We start from the raw sequence: 19,613 nt of genomic DNA, 5'->3' as shown, positions 1-19,613 counted from the left end.
CAAAATGCTGGGATTACAGGCGTGAGCCACCGCGCCCTGCCTATTACTTCTTTTTTTAAAGAGAAAACATTGGATTTGAATTATAGTGACTCTTTGGCAGAATTTTACAGTTTTTTGTTAGCATGATATATACAGTGAAATTAAAAGATAAAATGTACTAGGGGTTAATGCAAAGTTTGGCCCATATATCAAAATAGCCTTCTGCGTAAGTCTGGGTTATGGGGCCATCAGCCATAATTATCAAAGGTTTCTTTAAAGGCCTAAGAGTTTAAGCTGAATGTAATGTGCTCACGAACCAGTGCCATCTTTGCATTAATAGGTCTTAAATATTCAGTCTCATTAGAGGGTACACTAGCCTGACCCCACAAGAATGTCATGTTTGGCTTGGAGAGTACAGAGGGGACTGTGGGTGTGAGGGGAGTGGTGAAAGGCATGGAAGAGTGTGCTCATCAGTACTCCAGGAATCTTGAAAAGGCTCAGGCATGTCTAGCCAAAAAAGAGAAGATATAAGGGCAAGTGATAGTTAAAATAGGCTTTTTTTGTTATATTTTAAATAGCTAGAGATGCTAAAATGATTGCCATCAGGAATGTAAAAGGTAATATTCCAACTTTAGCAATAGACAGTGTCTAACTGTAGTAGATGTTCAGTTAGTGTTTACCCCATAACTTAATATTGAATGAATGAGTCCATGAACAAAAAAGTGAACAAAAGAACTAAGACAATCGGTAAAATTTATAACCTGAGTTTTGTCTCAAAATGGGGATGGCCACTGTGCCCCTGCCCCCAATATCTTATAATTATTTCTCTCATAACATAGTGAAGAACCTCTTCTATGTATTTACTTAAGCCATTTGAGACAGAAATCATATCTCATTCATCTCTATTTCCCTAGCAGCCAGCATAGTGGAGTAGTAAACTTCTTGCCACTGGACATATTCTTTGCAGAAGTTAAATAACTGTCAAGAAGTTAAGTATTTCATGCATTAGTTGACAGTTTGGACTAAATGATTATATATTTTTGTAAGGTCCATTTCAACTCAAAGATCTTTGCAAAAGAAAAGAAATATCAGAGAAATACTAGATTGGGTGGGACAAGTTTATAGTCTGTGAACTAAAGACAAGTTCTAAGGAGTTCCTATCTAAAAGTTCATGTTGTATCCTTCTTTAATTAACTTTTTCTTTTTAGGCTTTCCTATCTCACATAATATATATAAAAATATATAATATATATATATTCTAATGTATTCCTTGTTTATTCCCCTCACTAGAATGTAAGTTCCTCAGGTGAGGGATTATTGTCTCTCTAGTCTGCTACTGTATCATCAGTGTGTAGGACAGTGCCTGGCATAAGTTCAATAAATATTTGTTGTTGAGTGAATGGATGTCTGCAAACTTACCCTAGGTGTCACCTACATATATGAAAATGATCAGTGATTGTGTGTATTGTGTGTATATTGTGTGATTGAAAATTTTTCTGACATTTTAATTACAGAAGGCCTTACGACCGGATATGGGCTATAATACATTAGCCAACTTTCGAATAGAAAAGAAAATTGGTCGCGGACAATTTAGTGAAGTTTATAGAGCAGCCTGTCTCTTGGATGGAGTACCAGTAGCTTTAAAAAAAGTGCAGGTAAGATGATTTTAATTATGTAAATCAATGTAAAATTATACTATGTGAATTATAGATGATAAAAGTATATCCTGAATGATTGGGTACTGATAGCCTTAAGTTGAGAATGCTGGGAAAGAATGAACGCTGTATTTTAAAAGCCAGAATCAAGTGTAGTATAGAATGGAAATATTAGTTTTAACACTATTTCTAGGCTTTAAAAATTTAGCTGGTATTGAACCTCAAAAAGCTTTCACAACTCTAGATTTTAAGAGACAGATTTGAGTTATCACCATTACTTCTACCTGGACATTTAACTAGCTGTGGAATACTCACTGAAGTTCTACAGCTGTAGGCACTGTAGTCAGAAACTAGAGTCACAAAATGTACTGCCCAAAGTTAGTAAATGGAAGTTAAACTATACCAGCAAAAAAAATGAAAGGAAAATGAAGTGAACTTTATTTACTTGGAAATAAAAATGAGGCAGATAAAATTAGAATATGGATACCTAACTTTAAAATCCTTATTGTATTTGTGTCATTCTGGAATCAGATTTGCTCTGTAATCCAGACCCTTTTCTGTCTTCTTGAATTCATTTATCTTGCTCCAGCTCCTCTTTCCAAGTCCTGCCCTAACCCTGGAGTTGCAGTCCCACTGAGCTACCCTGGAATGCTCACTTGCCAGAGCCCTGTAAGTTTCACTTGCCCTAATGAGATCCTCTGGCCTAGAAAGTACTTGTCTTTCTGCCTTCCAGTGTGCATGACATCAAACAATAAATCACACAGTGACTCATACACTTTTACTTCCCTTTTTCAATTATGGTAATAGTTATTCTTCACACGTGCTACAGCCTATTTTGCTTTGCAAGTCTGTTATCTTTTTTCTGCAGAGACCTGTGAAATCTAAATGTCCTTTTTTTTTCCTTTAAACTTCTTAAGGTGATTAGTATACTTGTGACAGCCAATATAGAGATGAACAGTTTTAATTTATATTTAAAATTGAAACAGTAATGATTTATAAAAGGTTTTATATGGTGTATGTGTTAGATGTAAATAATAATAGAGATATCCCTGTATCCACAAGCCAGCTTAAGAAATAAATATTAAAAATATTTTCGACATGTGTGTGCCACTCCCTTCCCTCAGAGATAACCATATCCTGAATGTAATGTTTATCATTCCTTTGTTTTTCTTCATAGTTTTTCCTACACTAGTATGAACTTCTAAAATAAAATTGTTTACTTTTGTATTTTTTTTGAACTTTACATAAATGAAGCATGTTTTATATATGTATCTCACACACACACACACACTCACAGAGCTTGCTTTTTTTCAGATAGCATCATGTTTGAGGAATTAGTCTGTGTTGGTGCGTGTGCTGTAGTTTATCCTTTTTGCTACTGTATAATATTCCCCTGTTCTTGTTGATTGCTGTTTAAGTTGTTTACAGTTATTTGCTATTACAAACAATGCTTCTCTGATATTCTCATGTCTTTCCTAGTATACACATACAAGAATTTCTCTCTTGTTTGTGCTTAAGAATGAAAATGATTGAGCCACAGGGGATGCATGTGTACTGCAAGTTAATGCCAAATTGTTTTCCAGAGTTGCACTGGTGTAAGTTTTCACCAGCAGCATATAAGAATTGCAGTCTTCTCTGTTTTCATATGCCACTCAGAGCTTAAGAAAACACAATATGGAATGTAGTTATTAGTGTTTATGAAAGAGATTACTTTTGGAACAATTATTCCCTTACAAAAGAACTCTTCGATTCATTTTTAAAATGTATTAAATTTGTACTATGATTTCTGAGCACCCAGGGAAATAAAAGAGAAAGTAGTGGTATTATTCCTGCCCTCCAGGGGAAAAAGAGTCTATCTGGAACAATTTAATGTTAAACCCTGTGGCATGGGTTCCTGATTTAAATAAGAGTTCACAGAATGGAGATGTCAATTTGAGCTGTTGGAATTGGTGGAATTGGAACTTAAGCCAGGCTATAAATGTGAGCCCAGATTGTGGTGAGCATTGGAACCAGGCAGAGGAATTTGAATTGTAGACAATCCAGAATGCACTGTGGACTCTCAAGTAGGGTAACAATCTTCAAAATACATTATTTTCAAAATAAAATTTCAAGCTCAACATACAGAATAGAGTGGAGAGAACATAGCTGCCAATCTGCCACAGGTTGTCAAGATGGGAGGATGGATGGATTGAGATACATTTGGAGGTCTCTGGGGACTCTTGGATCCCTTCTCTGAATCTGAGTGTGGAAAGGAGGGCTCAGTTCTGTCTCTAGTGATTATTTTTTACATTACAGAACCTTCTTATTAGAAATAGAAAGAAAGAATGGAGGAAGGGGTGGAAGGAGGCAGAAAAAAAGCTCTTGCTGCATTTTTCTATTGATTGGAAATTTGGATAAGTGTGAGTTAATTTGCACAATTGTATTTCCCTTCAGTATTAATTGGATATTACCCTCTAGCTGCCTCTGTTTACGCTGTGATAAACCTCAAATTACTGCAGGAAGTTAAAGTTTATTCTTTTGGATTATCCCATTCCTTTCTGCTTTAGTGTTGCTATTGTGACATCTTCTAGTTTAAACCTAACTGCTTCATAGAAGAGAGAAATGATATTGTGAAGATATTCTTTGCTTATTTATGAGGGAGCAGTGCCTTAAATCTTTGTATAGAGAAATATATTTGCATTTTAAACATATTATTGATACTTGTGATGCATTACACTTGTGCTGATCAGGAAAACCTATGGTTCTTTTTAAAAAATCATTTCTGCAGCTTAAAATAAAAAAAAAATTAAAATATTGCTGACCAATGCTTTTCCTTTTGAAGAATGCTAACCTATCTCTTTACAAAAAACCTTAAAGAATTACATATTGAATTTTTTCATGCAACTTTTTATTTTAAGGCTATATTACTTGTCTCAAGAACTGTATTACCGTTCCCAGGTCCACTAGACTCCTTGAATACTTCGGTTGAGTTCATAAGCTAAATTATTGGTTTTATCATTCATTTATCTGCTTACAAAGTTTTAATGAGATAACATCCAGAATCCTCAGCTTAGTTTTTAAGACCCTTCCCTACTTTGTGCCACTCCATTTAGTTCACTTATTCAGGGCCGTAGTTCACTTATTCAGGGCCGTTAACAAAGGATGTGCTCAGCTCTGGCCATTTTACTCCAAGTTTGCCTGTTACCTGTATGGGAAAGAAGAGTGTGTGTGCTAAATGCATGTTACTTCTTGGGAATCATAAAGGGATCTGAGAGCCTACAGTATATGGCAACATTAACCAACCTTTTTGAAAATGTACCTGTATCCTGTCATGGTTCATTTGCAAAAAAAAAAATAAGATGGTGTCTTAACTAATAGAACAATTGTGAAATTCTCTGTACCAACTTTTTCTCTCTTGCCTCCTTCTTTAATGCTTCCCTTCCTGCTGATCATTGAATCCATTCCTCCAGTATTTATTGACCACCTAGTGTTTATTGGTCAGTGGATAAGGCTTTAGGAAAATTAAGATAAACATAATGAGACTCATGGGATTCTAGTGGGGTTACAACAAAGACACCACTAACATAATGAGATAGGCACTGTGATAGGAGCAGCCTTGAAGAGAACAGGTGTGAGGAGGAGCTTAGGAAAGAGGCTTCACAGAGTTTGTGAGCTGGCTCTCAAAACTTACGTTCTTTATGTTGGAAGATTATCAAAAACTTTTTTTGATCTGGTATATACAATCTCTTATATTTTGCTCATTGACTAGAGCTATAGGATTGAAGTTGGTTTTTATTTTGTCAGTCTGACATAGTGTTACAGTAGTGTGAATTTTGGGTCTCTCTGTTTCTTAGTTCTTTGACCATTGTTACTCTCATTTTTAAATAATACATGAGGTATTTTGATCCTTTGTTCATTAATGCTTAATTTCTCTTTGCTTGCTCTTAACTATATTTCTAGATAACACTATTTTACTGTGTGGCAGCCATTGTCAGTGAGAATTCTTTTAGGAAGAAAAGCTAAAAAGAAACTTTATGTATTTATACAAATAAACATAAAGTGATAATATTGTTCAGATTCACATTTTGATTCAGATGATCTCAAAAAGTCTTCCCCAAAGTATTCTTTGATATTGAATGCTTACCTTTTATTTACTTACGTTTGCAAGTTGCTTTCAAGTATTTTTCAAGCAAATAACTTTTAATTTCTTTTAATAAGTTACTTTTTTACCTATGTTAATTTTAGATTCTGCATGTTTGCATATAATTAGAAATTAGGATTATATATGATCAGAAATTTGTGGACAATGATAGCACTTCCATAATATATAGAGTGATTTTAATATATTCATAACCTCTGTGGCTCTGTATTCAGTCTCTTTTTCAGTGTTCATTGTGATTAACAAATTTATCTTGTAGCTTTTATGAACTTCATCATTTAATCTCTATAGACTTCCTTTCAAATTTCCAATTATTTGAATAAATGAAAACTAAGCATTTGTAAGAATAATTCATAAATGACATTAAAAAATACAGAACAATTTAGTAAATTAATGTTAGTTTTTACTTGTCAAGGTGGGATAGGCTTTTATCTTGAAAATTAAAGCTTTTTAATTTTAATTACTTGTACTTACAATCTTAAGCATTTCTAAGCGGATAAGAAACAGAAGATTTCCAGTTTTGTGGAATGTTTAACATTTTGGGATTAAACTGCTACATGGCAGACACAGTACTCAACACTAGGGACACAATAGTGGGACACAATAATTAAATCTGACATTTTTGTGTGGGAAATAGACAATAAATCAAATAATTATAGCAAAAAATAAATCAAATAATTATAGCCAAAAAGGAAATGACCATACTGTGTTATTAGAGACAGACTAGATGGAGGAGAGCATTTTAGATGGAGTGTGCAGCAAAGGCCTCTCTGAGAATGTGAAATTTAAGCTGAGGTGGAGGATAAGGAGTCGGTCATCTGAAGAGTAGTGATAGGAAGGTTCCAGCTGTAGAGCTGGGCGCGGTGACTCACGCCTGTAATCCCAGTACTTTGGGAGGCCGAGGCGGGCGAATGACGAAGTCAAGAGATCAAGACCATCCTGGCCAACATGGTGAAACCCTATCTCTACTAAAAATACAAAAATTAGCTGGGTGTGGTGGCACATGCCTGTAGTCCCAGCTACTTGGAGGCTGAGGCAGGAGAATCGCTTGAACCTGGGAGGCGGAGTTTACAGTGAGCCCAGATCACACCACCGCACTCCAGCCTGGAGACAGAGCAAGACTCTGTCTCAAAAAACAAAAATGACAACAACAAAAACAACACCAAAAAATTTGCTTAGTATATATTTTTGAGTACTTTGTTTTCTGCATTTTAAATGGTCTTTCTTCTAACAATTTGACATATGCCCTTTTAAGGGGATATTTCTGTTAAGTTACTTGAAGGATTTTGTTTCCTTTTAAAGAAATCTAGTGTTAACCTTTTCAGTTTCAATAGCTATGAGTAATTTTGGCAAAATTTTAAGATGACAAAAGAAAACCTTTAAAATGATTCAGAGAATACCAAGAATTTATCAGTCATTACTTGCCTAACCACAGCTCATCCCTTGCTCTTACCAAGTATAAAATGAGTTTAAAAACCTGAAGAAACTTTGGTAGAGCTGAATGAAAATGCTGCCTCCTGAAGACTTGTTTGTATATATTATATGCAAAATATTCTTACAAAGTCCATATTTTCACCCAAGACATACTGCTTTTTCTTGCTCATAAAATCATCAGACAGCTTTGAATCTTTGTTTAGGAATGACGTAATCTAAATATTCATTATTTATTTTCATCTTGACTTGTTGGCTAAGAGAAAAAGAAAGATACTTCTGAATTTCCAGTTAAGTGTATTTGACTCAGAATTTAGTTTTGCTTTAGATGTGCCAACAATGCTTATTTCTCCCTGCGTTTGAGGAGTGACTTTTGATATTATTGAAAATTCAGTTAAAAATAAAAGTCAATTGTAATTCTAAATTAATTTTTGTAACTTGAATTAAAGATTTTCTATGTAGCATGTTTCTATCTTGATATGTTGTATCTCATTATGGTTTCCTAAAACTCATACATAAATTATTCATTCTCATCTCACTCACCCTCTTTTGTTTTTTAAAAATGTTCCACATCATAGAGACATTGATTACTGAGAGATTAGATACATATATGTCTCCAAGTTTGTGATTTTCTTCATTTTAATTACTGGTACTGTATGGGCATTATTCTTTCTCTGTCTCCTAAAACAAACAAACAAAAATACCAGGAATTCCATCAAGATCTAATATACTTATAGTTTTGTGCTTTCCAGTATATCTTTGAGTTATCTCAAATTCCTTGTAAATAGCATTTCCTGAGAAGGGCATTAGCATTCATGAGGTGTCAAGAATCAGTTATTTCTCATGCCATTTTGATTTAAAGTGCAAGTAGTCTGTGTGTATGTGTTTCATACCTATAACTAATATCAAGTTCAAAGTTTTCTATTTCCATTAGTGTTTGTTTTATTGTTTAACATGTTAATATAGTAATCCCTTTAGGGGAATGAATGGCATTTCTATGTGAAATTTCTAAATGTAAAGCTTATTCCTTCAATTCAAGAACTTTTGATTTTACATATATGTATGTGTATATATATGTGTGTATATATATGTGTGTGTGTATATATATGTGTGTGTGTATATATATATATTTTTTCTGAATGGCATTACACATTCCTGCTTATATAAATCAGTTATTGAGAGCCCTTCCAGCCAGCCATACTCACCCCCATTAAGGTTCTTACATCACTTTGAACAAGTAGCACTTACAAGTTGCATGTTAATTTTCTGTGTTGCTGTCTGCATTCTGCATCTGACACTGTGCATCTTAAAGGACTGCAAGATGGTTTTCTTATTTGTACCTGTAATAAAATCTGATAGTAAGGTGGCATTCAGCATGGATTTTTATGTGTAGAAAGGGTGGACATTAACAGTTTAAGCTTGTCTGTACTCAGGATCAGGTTATTCATATTAATCATTTGTGTGTAGAGTTAAAACTATGATGCTCTTGGAGAAAATTTCCACAAGATTTTTCCTTCCTCCATAAATGGTGTCATATGGTGTGTTCTTTAATACTGGTATTTTTTTTAACCCCTGCTATTGGTGTCCATTTATATCTAGCTCATTTTGTCAAAACTTGATGTATACAACAGCTTAATGTTTGCCAAAACATGTCTCACTAGATAGTTTATGCGAACTTCATGATAGTGATTTGCCACTCATAGTCCTTTCCTTCCCACCCCCCCCAACCCCAGCCCGTTTTCCTTTCCTTGCTGTTGTTTCATTGTGTTGCATTCTGTTCCATTCTGAAATCATGGTAGTTAACATGAGTTCACTGTGGTTGACATGGTTAGAATTACTGCTAATGGAGAAACAAGTTAACTCTCTTCAATATATGTACTGGCATACATATTTCTTCTTCTGTTATTTGATTAAGTGGGAGAAACCTTGATGTAATCTAGTCTGTCTCTTTTTGTAAACCATTAACTAAGTTAAGGCTTTATATTTTTTCAAATCTTAAACAGTATGCAGTGCTCAACTATTTTACATTAAAAGTTGCAGAACGTAAATTTGATACTTGAAGTTTTCATTAGAAGTAGTAGAACCAAAATAATGTTGGTGAAAAAGCATATATATAGTTTTATTTTTTATTTTGTTTTATTTTAATTTTTAATTTTTTTTGAGACACAGACTCACTCTGTCACCCAGGCTGGAGTGCAGTGGTGCAATCTCGGCTCACTGCAAGCTCTGCCTCCTGGGTTCACGTCATTCTCCTGCCTCAGCCTCCAGAGTAGCTGGGACCATAGGCGCCAGCCACCCCGCCCAGCTAATTTTTTTTTTTTTGTATTTTTAGTAAAGACGGGTTTTCACCATATTAGCCAAGATGGTCTCGATCTGCTGACCTCGTGATCTGCCCGCCTTGGCCTCCCTAAGTGCTGGGATTACAGGTGTGAGCCACCGTGCGCAGCCTGTATATCATTTTATATACTGCTATTTTCACTATGTAAAAGCACATGCATTTGTACAAGAAATAGAAGGGACTGAGCCAAAGCTAAAATTCTTTAAGGCAGTGAGTTTATGGATTTTATTTTTGCTTTATAATCTTATCTAATATCTCCATGGTTTTTTATTAATTAAGAAAAATTAGAACTTTGTGTATCTTTGGATAGTAAGAATGATATCTAGAAAAAATTGCCTCTCATAAGCTGTAATTATACACCCTTATTCCATATTTACCTTTGTGCATTAGATATCTTTTGTTTCTGTCTGGCAGAATCCTGTAATTCTTTCAAGCTTCACCTCTAATGCTACCCCCTCCCTACATGGAAGGAATTTCTTCCTTAGGTCTCCAATACTACATTTTGTACACACATGTATTTTAATACTTCTTAGCTAGTTGTGTATGCATTAGACTTCATGACAGCCTGGCTCATTGAGAAAACACTGACTGTGGAGCTAGAACAACCTGGTTTCAAGGTTCTGTCATTTACTAGTTTTATGATCATAAGCATATTATTTAATCTTTTTGAGCCTCAATCCTCATCTTGTTATTGTGGCCAATACTACCTATCTTATAAGATTGCAATGAATTTTAAAACATCATGTGTAAAGAGGCCAGCCCTCTCTACTGGTGTCTAATAACTACTTCTCTCATTAAAAAGACTTGGATTCTGCCACTCCTTTGACATCTTACCTTTTCTTGGAATGTTAGCTGGCTGAATCAGGAAGACTTGATCAAGCTGATTACTAAAAATGTCATTTTTTAAAATTTGTTGTGTCACTAGAGTTTTAATCACCTTGCAGTACTGACTTAGATTTTTTTTTTCAGTCTCTAAGATATTGCTTTTTTAAATGTTATTTTCCACACACTTAGAACCTTGAGAGATTTGTGTTTTCAGAGACACATGAAATACCTTTTTGATTGTATTTTTTATTTTTATGTTTTTAATAGTAGGTTAATATTTTTCAACCTTTACTTCATTATCTTCCCTCCAAACTGCCTTTTTAGGCATTTCTTCCCAATTACCTCTACCCATGAAATTTTAATTCCACAGATACACTACATCTGTTTATGTGCAGTACTGTATGTGTATCTATACTTTATACTTAATAGAGTAAAATTTTGTTACCCTTCTCCTCAAAGAACCAAATTTCACCCCCTTGAAATGATAGCACCCTTGCCAAAAATGCATACCTCAGACCTTTTAGACATGATTTGCTGGAACAGATTAATAGTTCACTGCTTGGGTTCTAGACGGACAATTCTAAGAATGAATTCTGCTTGCTCTGTTGATTAGCTGTGTGACCTTTTGTCAGTCTCCTTAGCTTTTTTTTTTTTTTTTTTTTTTTTTTAAGACGAAGTCTCGCTCTGTCACCCAGGCTGGAGTGCAGTGGCACTATCTTGGCTCACTGCAAGCTCCGCCTCCCGGGTTCACGCCATTCTCCTGCCTCAGCCTCCCGAGCAGCTGGGACTACAGGCGCCCGCCACCACGCCCAGCTAATTTTTTGTATTTTTAGTAGAGACGGGGTTTCACCGTGTTAGCCAGGATGGTCTCTGGATCTCCTGACCTCGTGATCCGCCCGTCTCAGCCTCCCAAAGTGCTGGGATTACAGGTGTGAGCCACCGCGCCCGGCCCAGTCTCCTTAGCTTTCTAAAGCTTCTCTTCTTCATCTGTAAAATGGGAATACTACTATTATCATCCTCATAAGGTTGTGCAGTACATTTAGCATATATTAATTGCTCAACATGTATTAGCTATTACTTTATCATCTTAATAATTATCACAACTTTAATTTTGTTCTTTGGAACTTAAGACCTTAGTGTCAAGGGATATCTAACTGTTCTCTTTATCCATTTTTTAAATACTGACTGCTGAAATGTAAGTGTTGTTGGTAACGTAAGATACCTGCAGACCTCCATAATAAATAAAAGCTAATCGGAAAGAAAATTCCTTAGTGTACATATAATTACATGTAGAGTATTAAAATGAATTTACATGATAGCTTGAACTATAGGTTATTATTTTATTAAATAATTCTGGGTTCTATTTTTAGATATTTGATTTAATGGATGCCAAAGCACGTGCTGATTGCATCAAAGAAATAGATCTTCTTAAGGTAATTAATGAACTATTGACTCTTTTGAACATAACATTGTGATAAAAGTGATTTACTAAAATATCACACTTAAACACAAAAGGTTTTTAAGACTTACACTACACTGATTTTCAAGTAATATTACGTAAGGTTGAATTTCAGTATATTGAAGAATATAGTTATTTTTTGGATTTATTGTTAAATAATATAATCAGAACATACCAGCTTTTTTTTTCTCATTTCAAACTAGGAAATAGATAAAACGGACATAAAACATTGAAAAAATTTTTTTCTTGACCACCCCAACAAGATATATTCTAAAGGTTAAGTAATATAAATGCAAATTAGTATTATCTCAACATGTATTATATTGAAAATGTGGACTAATCAAAATGGTTCACATGCATTTTCTAATGTTTCAAAACCTTTTTCCAGACTTAGACAGAGTGCATCTAAAGAGTATGCCAGGAATTAGCTTTTTAGTTTCTCATCTACTAAAAATATGACTGAGATCTCAATTATTTCTGCACTGATTCGTTTATAGTGAAGTTTCTTTTGAGAAATGCTGTGGCTTATGTTGTATTTTTAACTTTTAGTTAAGATTTGGCTGTTTTTTTATGCCATCCATTTGTGTTAGTGCCTAAAATGAACCAGATTTATGCAAAAAGGAAAAAAAGTAAGGTCAAAGCAATGTTTTCTGACTATTCTGTTAGTTGTAGTTATTTCTTGGCACATGAAGTAGCTGGCTTAAATATATGTGAACTTTTACTGTAGAAATAGCATGTCATCATAGAAAATTTGCGGAGAAAACTTAAGTAGAAAGAAGAAAGTCACCCATACTTTCTGCATAATTTCTCAGAGAAACAATGCATCTCATATTAATGTGTTTAAAGATTGAACAAAAGGACTGTAAATGAGTAGGGACTGATACATGTATTTCTACAAGGTAAAATTTTTCTTAGGGATGATTTTATGAATTGGCTCACATAAATAAGTCCTGTATATTATTTGATATAAAAGCAATAGTTAGATATAGTATAGTAGATACCAGCTGTGTTTTGTCTGCTAGCTGGAGTTATTCTAGGACCAGCCATAACTTCTAAATAGGAGTAAAAAGGGCTACTTTATCATTGAATGTTCCTAAATGAAAGTTCTCATTTTGAGGATGTAATTTTTAGCAGTTGGTGACCTAATTCTGTCATTTACTTCTTGCATCTGTTGATATACTTATTGGGCTTAGCAGTACTTTTAAATTAAGATTTAAATGTAAAATATATTATTTCTAATAATATTAAGATAAAAGTATACCTTTTACTTTTAATAATTGTAGTATTTGTTTCAAAATTCATTAAAGAAAAATATACTGTCATGTTAAGATTTCTATAATTTAAAAAATACAGTTAAGTTTGTTCTTAAGTTACAAAACTGTGACTCTTAGAAATTTACAGTAAGAAAACTTTCTGATGCCTGTTTTATTTTCTCAGCAACTCAACCATCCAAATGTAATAAAATATTATGCATCATTCATTGAAGATAATGAACTAAACATAGTTTTGGAACTAGCAGATGCTGGTGACCTATCCAGAATGATCAAGGTAAGTTTTTAAAAAATCGTCTTAATGTTTTGTTTTGTTTTTTCTAATAGAATTATCTGTTAAACATATAGGGATATTAGATATTTTAAGCTAAAGACCTCAATGCAAGACTTATCTGGTAGATATGTAATAAATAGTAGATGATTAGTGATCATAATCCTGAAACTGGTTTACTTGGTGATGTTTCCACTGGTCAGCTTAAATACCTAAAACCAAAACCAACTTGGAAAGGGACCAAGATATTTGTCTTCTGTAAGTCAAGTTTTGCTGTTTGATTCTCTGAGCAGACCATGCTTGCTCCTGTGTCTCTGGACATGAGTAAAAGGAGGTAGAAAGAGACTCTAGAGCAGCCTGACCTATTTCTGGGGGGGATCTATCAAAGAAAGTGGGATTTGCAGTCAGACCTTGGATGTCAACCCCACATAAAAATTGTTTTACCTTCTTTTCTAAGGGCATATTAATTGGGTTTAAGTTCAGCTGCAATTAATAGAAACCCTTAAATAATAGTAGCTTAAAAACTGTTTGTCCTTGGGCCAGTTACTCCTCTGCGTCACATTTTCTAAAAAACAAAGTAATAATATGACCTCCTTTATAGGATTGTTGTAATTATTGAATTAATTAACAATTATTAAGAGCTTAGAAGAATGCCTCACACATTGTAAGGCTATGTAAATGTATCTGCTGCTGCTATTATTATTGTTATTGTTATTACTTCTCTGTCACGTAAAAGTCTGGGGCTAGTATGGTAGCTCTGTTCTATCAAGAGTATTTTAAAGACCTAGCCTATTTCTAGCTTATCAAGTCACACTAGGCTTGAAGGGACAAAGAGTACATGCTGGCTTTATCTTAAAGCACATTCCTGAGTGCTGCCTGTCACACAACATTTTCAGCTTCATTCCCTTGGCCAGAATGTAGTCTCATGAACCTATCTAGCTGCAAGGAAGGCTGGAAAAGAAAGTCTTCATTCAGCTGGCCGTGTTCCCAGCTAAACTTCTGTTACTATGGAACACAACTTGAACCATCTAGAAACAAACAAGAATAACTGAATGAGAAAAACAAAAACTATTTATTCGAGCTTGCTGTAGCAAGGGAGTCAGCCAATCATCACTTGCATCTTGGCAGAGAATTGAAAGCAGTCAAAGGAATGAAAGGTTTATAGAGGGAAGAAAAGGGAAGCCTTTGGGTATGCCCTGATGGGAGACTGCTGACATAGAGAAGCTATAGACCAGCTGACTAGAAACAGGGTGTCCTTGTGATTGGTTAGGAGTACATATTTGGCTTTCTCTGGTTGGTCCTAGTTAGAGGCAGGGACAAAATTAGGGAAGCTGTCAGTTGTTACTCAATTGTTATAGAAGTTACTGTTTGGCTTCCTAGATTGTCACTAGAGACAGCAGTCTGGCTTCCTGCAAGTCTAACTCATAGCACGCTGACTTCCTGTGTTGTTTAGTGTAGATAAAGAGTTGATTTCCTGGGCAGGTAGGAAAGATTGATATGTGGTTGGATATATGTACATACATTAGGACATACGTCTTTAAGTAGATGGATGGATATGTATACATGCATTAGTACATATGTCTTTAAAAAGTATACATATAAACATACTATATATTACTTAACCATCATAATAAAACTATGTGACAGGTATTACTGACCCAATTGTATTTATATGATCCTTCCTTTTTCTCCCTCATTCCCACGTCCCAGAAATAACCTCTAACCGTTACGTGCATAAAACCTTCCCAACTTTACTTACTATCTTTATACCCATTTAAATATAAAAATATATACTGATACATGTATTCTTTCTCAGACACATCACGATTTATTTTATTACTTTGTTAATAGATAGTTGGATTGTTTTCATTTTTTATTCTTACAGAGAAATCTCAAGTACAAAGCCTTATCTACATCAATACAACTATATCTATACATACTCCATTGTCTATTTCTATTACATAGATTCGTATAAATATTGCCGAGTAAGAGTATACACATTTTAAATAATAGCTATTGCCAAATTAGTCCCTTAAATAGTTTATACCAATTTGTAGCTTTTAAAAAATATCTCTGTATTTTATTTTTTTATTTATTAGACATTTACTGTGTGCCAGGTACATGGTTTATGGCTTTTTGGAACTCGTCATCTAGTGGGAGAATCAGGCATTTGACTAATACTAATGTAAAACTGTATACCTGCAGTTGTAATAAGTTATATAAAGGAAAAGTGTGGGTTATAAGGGATGATTATAACAGGACCTCTGAAACTACACTGGTGAATTCAGATGGCAGTTAAAGGATTTTAATCAGTTGTCCTAGTTATTTAATCTTAATGATTGAGCCAGTTTCTACATCAATAAAATTGGGTCAGTAATACCTGTCTTAAAGTGTTATTATGATGGTTAAATAATATAATATGTAATATGTTTATATATATATTTTGAAGACATATGTACAAATGTATGTACACATACCCATCCATCTATCTGTGTCTTTATGCATGTATAATATCTCATAGGTATTCACATTTTCTTTATTCCATTTAAACCTCTGATCACTATGCTTCTAGCCTCCTTGCATCATACAAATCTACTCTTTTCTGCTCTTCAAAGTTGTCTTTATTTCTCCAGTTTTACGGAGTATTTAAAAGTCACTAGACAGGAGCACCCTCACCTTCCCATGACTGAACCTGCTGGACCTACTTTTGTCTGTTACTGTTCTCTCCTCCTTCTCTCCTGTTACCATATTCTTGTTAGATAGGAGGGATTGTTATGTTTTCCTCCACCTGAGTTCTCTATCCTTTCTCTGCTTGTATTCTCAGAAATCTTAATTCCTATCATTATCTGTACCCAGTCCTAGATTCATAACCATTGTGCACTTCTGAGTTCCTTCTCTCATCATTTAAATATGCTCAGGTCACTGTTATTTTAAACATATTTACATGTATATACATGCACACACACCTGTTCCCCATTCATTCATTCATTCATTCATTCAAGAAACTTATTTTCCAGTGGAGAAGTCAAATGCTAAAAGCAAGTAGAATATATGATATGCCAGATGTTGATAAATCAATTAAGAAAAATAAAAGAAAGAAAAGCAATAAGGAGTTTAGAGGAGGTGTGTTGCTATTTTATTTTATTTATTTAATTAATTTTTTTGAGATGGAATCTCACCCTGTCGCCCAGGCGGGAATGCAGTGGTGCGATCTCGGCTCACTGCAATCTCTGCCTCCCAGGTTCAAGCAATTCTCCTGTCTCTGCCTTCCTAGTAGCTAGGACTACAGGCGTGTACCACCACACCCGGCTAATTTTTGTATTTTTAGTAGAGACGGGGTTTCACCATATTGGTCAAGGTGATCTCGAACTTTGACCTCAGGTGATCCACCTGCCTCAGCCTCCCAAAGTGCTGGGATTACAGGTGTGAGCCACTGTACCCAGCCTGTGTTGTTATGTTAAGTAAGATAATCTCTTAAGTCCTACCACCCTCACCTCTGCCTGCTTTTTCCTTCAATTACTACCCTAGTTCTTTTTTTTCCCTTCACAGTCAGACACTTACTCCTGACTCTCTTTCCAACCTACCACACATAATAGCTCTTCAATGACCTCTATCATGAAAGCCAAAGGACTTTGTCCAGTCTTCATTCTGCTTGATCTCTCAGCAGCATTTGGCCCTGCTTTTCATACCCTTCTTCCTAAAACACTTCTCCACCGGCTTATTGAGTCCCACAGTGTCTTGATTTTCTTCCTACCTCTCTGGAGACTATCATTTTTCTTAACTGAGTCATTCTCTTCTTCCTGGCCTTTAATGATGGAATTTTAAGTTTCAGTCCTTGACTTTTTTTTTTTGTTTGTTCTGACTCACATTATAGCTGATCTCATTCATACCTGTGTATTCAGTTACTGTCTATACTCTTGTTGACTTCCAATTTTTTATCTTTAGCATGGAGCACTCTCTAAATTCTGACTCTATATTGGCTCAATAGGCCTGTAAACAAATTCCTTACAGACTACCCATCCTCCCATATTCCCTAACTCGAGGCCTGGCACCAATTTATCTAGTTGTGCACTCTGGAAACCAGGACTCTTTTTTGACATTTCACTCTCCCTTACCTCTTCTTTTCAATCTCACCAGATTCTGTTTATTTTTTCTTCTAAATCCATTCAAATTTCTTCACCGGGCTCCCTTTCCATTTCTCTCCCTATCATCACTCATTTGGAGAGAGTGAGAACTTTTTAACTGTCTCCCAGTATCCAGCACCCATTCCTTAAATCCGTTTCTCCATCAGTCTTTAAGACGTTAGAGGGGAGAGAAACAAAGCAAAAGGAAAACCTCCTTTCAATCAAATCTTTCTAGGTTTTCACTTTAAGGGTAAAGACTAAAATGTTTGGCAAGATTCAGCAAGCCTTGTGTTCTATAGAAGATACGCTCCCTCAGAGAGGATCAGAGTCCGTTTTGTGTATTCACATATCCCAAGTGCCTAGAGCAGTGCCTGGCACAGAGCTTGTGCTCAGCATATATTTGCTATACAATCTGACTCCTGCTCTTGCTGTGGCCTATTGGCCTTTCATTTCCTTGAATGTGATTTTATTTTACCTGGAATGCTCTTCTCCATTCTTGGCTGACTTTATTTCTGCTTGTACTTCACTTCTTTACTTAGGTATCACTTCCTCAAGCATTTTCCTTTCACTCATAGAGTACTTTATGGTGCAAGTGCTCCCAGAGTGCCCTTCCTACATAAGACTTAGTAATATAATCATGTATTTATGTGTGTAATTATTTTATTGGTGTTTGTATTTCCCATTAGACTTAAATTTCTTTTGAGCACAGAGACCATGCTGGCTTTTCTTGCCTGGCTGTCTTCAGTTCCTAGCTCATAGTACCAACTTCAATAAATATGTAGTGAATAGATGTATAGAAGTTGGTTGTTTTACTTCTATTACACTTCTCTGTTCCAGGGCTCAGTAGATAACATGGGTGGTTGTATAATTGTCACAACAATTTCCTGCTGCTTTATGCTCTGGTCTCATAGAGAGTTGCTGTGATATTCAGTGTATTTTTTTACGGGAGTGGGGTTGGGTAGTTAAGAAATTCTAAAATTGTTTTCTGAACATGCTTATTAGTTCTGTAAGCAGTTCTTTATAAGATAGATTATATCAGGAAAAAAATCATAGGAACTTCTTTTGTGAAGGAATAGAACAGTGGCTTAAAGCTTTGTAAAGGACAGCAGTGAATGCTTGAATTGTAATGAACATGATTCATTTCTTTTTATTGAGTAATATTGTAAATCATTGTGCATCATAGCAATATATTTCATTCTCTCAAGTCTTCAGCTTAATTGGGGTAGAAGAGGAAACATAGCTTCTGGTCTGTATTCCAGAAATGAACCTCTGGATAGCATTGCATCAAAGATTTTTACAAGTAAATAATTAATTGGTTCAGAGCAGACTGACAAATATAATTAAGCAATTTATAGTTGAAATATTCAGTATTTCTCTAATTAGTGACAAAGGAATACCTGAGGCTGTGGTCAGATGAAATACTTCCCAGATGAGTTTTAGGATAAAAGGAAATCTAGAAGTTTTCATCATAATTTCTTCATTATCAGCAATCAGAATTTTAAAGGAAAATCGACCTTACAAAACAGATTTCAGTTAAATTGTGCTGTATATGCCATATATTTTCTTTATTGTAGTTAAATTGGACACATACATGCTCCATTTTGTAGTATGTCTTATTATACTGTTTATTTCGCTATTCTAATGTCAAGAAACATATTTGGTGATGAAGACCCAGTGTAGAGGAAATTAATCTCAAAAATATATAAATAAGATTTTAAAATTTCAACTTGTCAATAGAAATGTTACTGAAACATATTTTAAATTTTCATGGTTCATTTCACAATATATACTTCATTCATTGAACTATTTGTAAGTACGTGTATTTATAACTACCTATTGGTAAGTCAATTTGAGACAAACAGAAGAAACTATAAATGTGTGTATTTAATATTATATATTTTAAAAAATTATATCGCTAGAATATCAATGAAATAAAATCTAACCTAATAAATATTTTGAGAAGAAACTCAGAGGTTTGTTATCTGCCAAGAGAATGTCATACTGTATCACATTGGCTAAGGAGGAAATGAATATTATTCTTATAAATATTTTTTAGTTAAATATGCAATACAAATAATTTAAATGGATGTCTGTTTTCTGCCAGGAGTTTGGCACTGCACAA

At 34.5% G+C, this 19,613-nt stretch overlaps 1 protein-coding gene across 2 annotated transcripts in view; it reads left to right on the top strand.

Annotated features, from left to right (window-relative positions):
* The window catches only part of NEK7 (NIMA related kinase 7), a 146,149-nt gene that overhangs the window by 80,440 nt on the left and 46,096 nt on the right, over window positions 1-19,613 (top strand). Inside the window, exons 3-5 of one of the 2 annotated variants that reach the window (XM_007989046.3) lie at window positions 1,494-1,634; window positions 11,737-11,799; window positions 13,263-13,373. In XM_007989046.3, coding sequence (XP_007987237.1) covers window positions 1,494-1,634; window positions 11,737-11,799; window positions 13,263-13,373 — 315 coding nt within the window. The remainder of the gene's footprint in view (window positions 1-1,493; window positions 1,635-11,736; window positions 11,800-13,262; window positions 13,374-19,613) is intronic. The other variant, XM_007989048.3, reaches the window with a different exon arrangement.

The sequence above is a fragment of the Chlorocebus sabaeus genome, chromosome 25, assembly GCF_047675955.1.
Source record: "Chlorocebus sabaeus isolate Y175 chromosome 25, mChlSab1.0.hap1, whole genome shotgun sequence".
In the NCBI taxonomy this organism is placed as follows: domain Eukaryota; kingdom Metazoa; phylum Chordata; class Mammalia; order Primates; family Cercopithecidae; genus Chlorocebus; species Chlorocebus sabaeus.
Note: the sequence above shows the minus strand (reverse complement) of the source record. Positions and strands in the feature narration are given on the sequence as shown.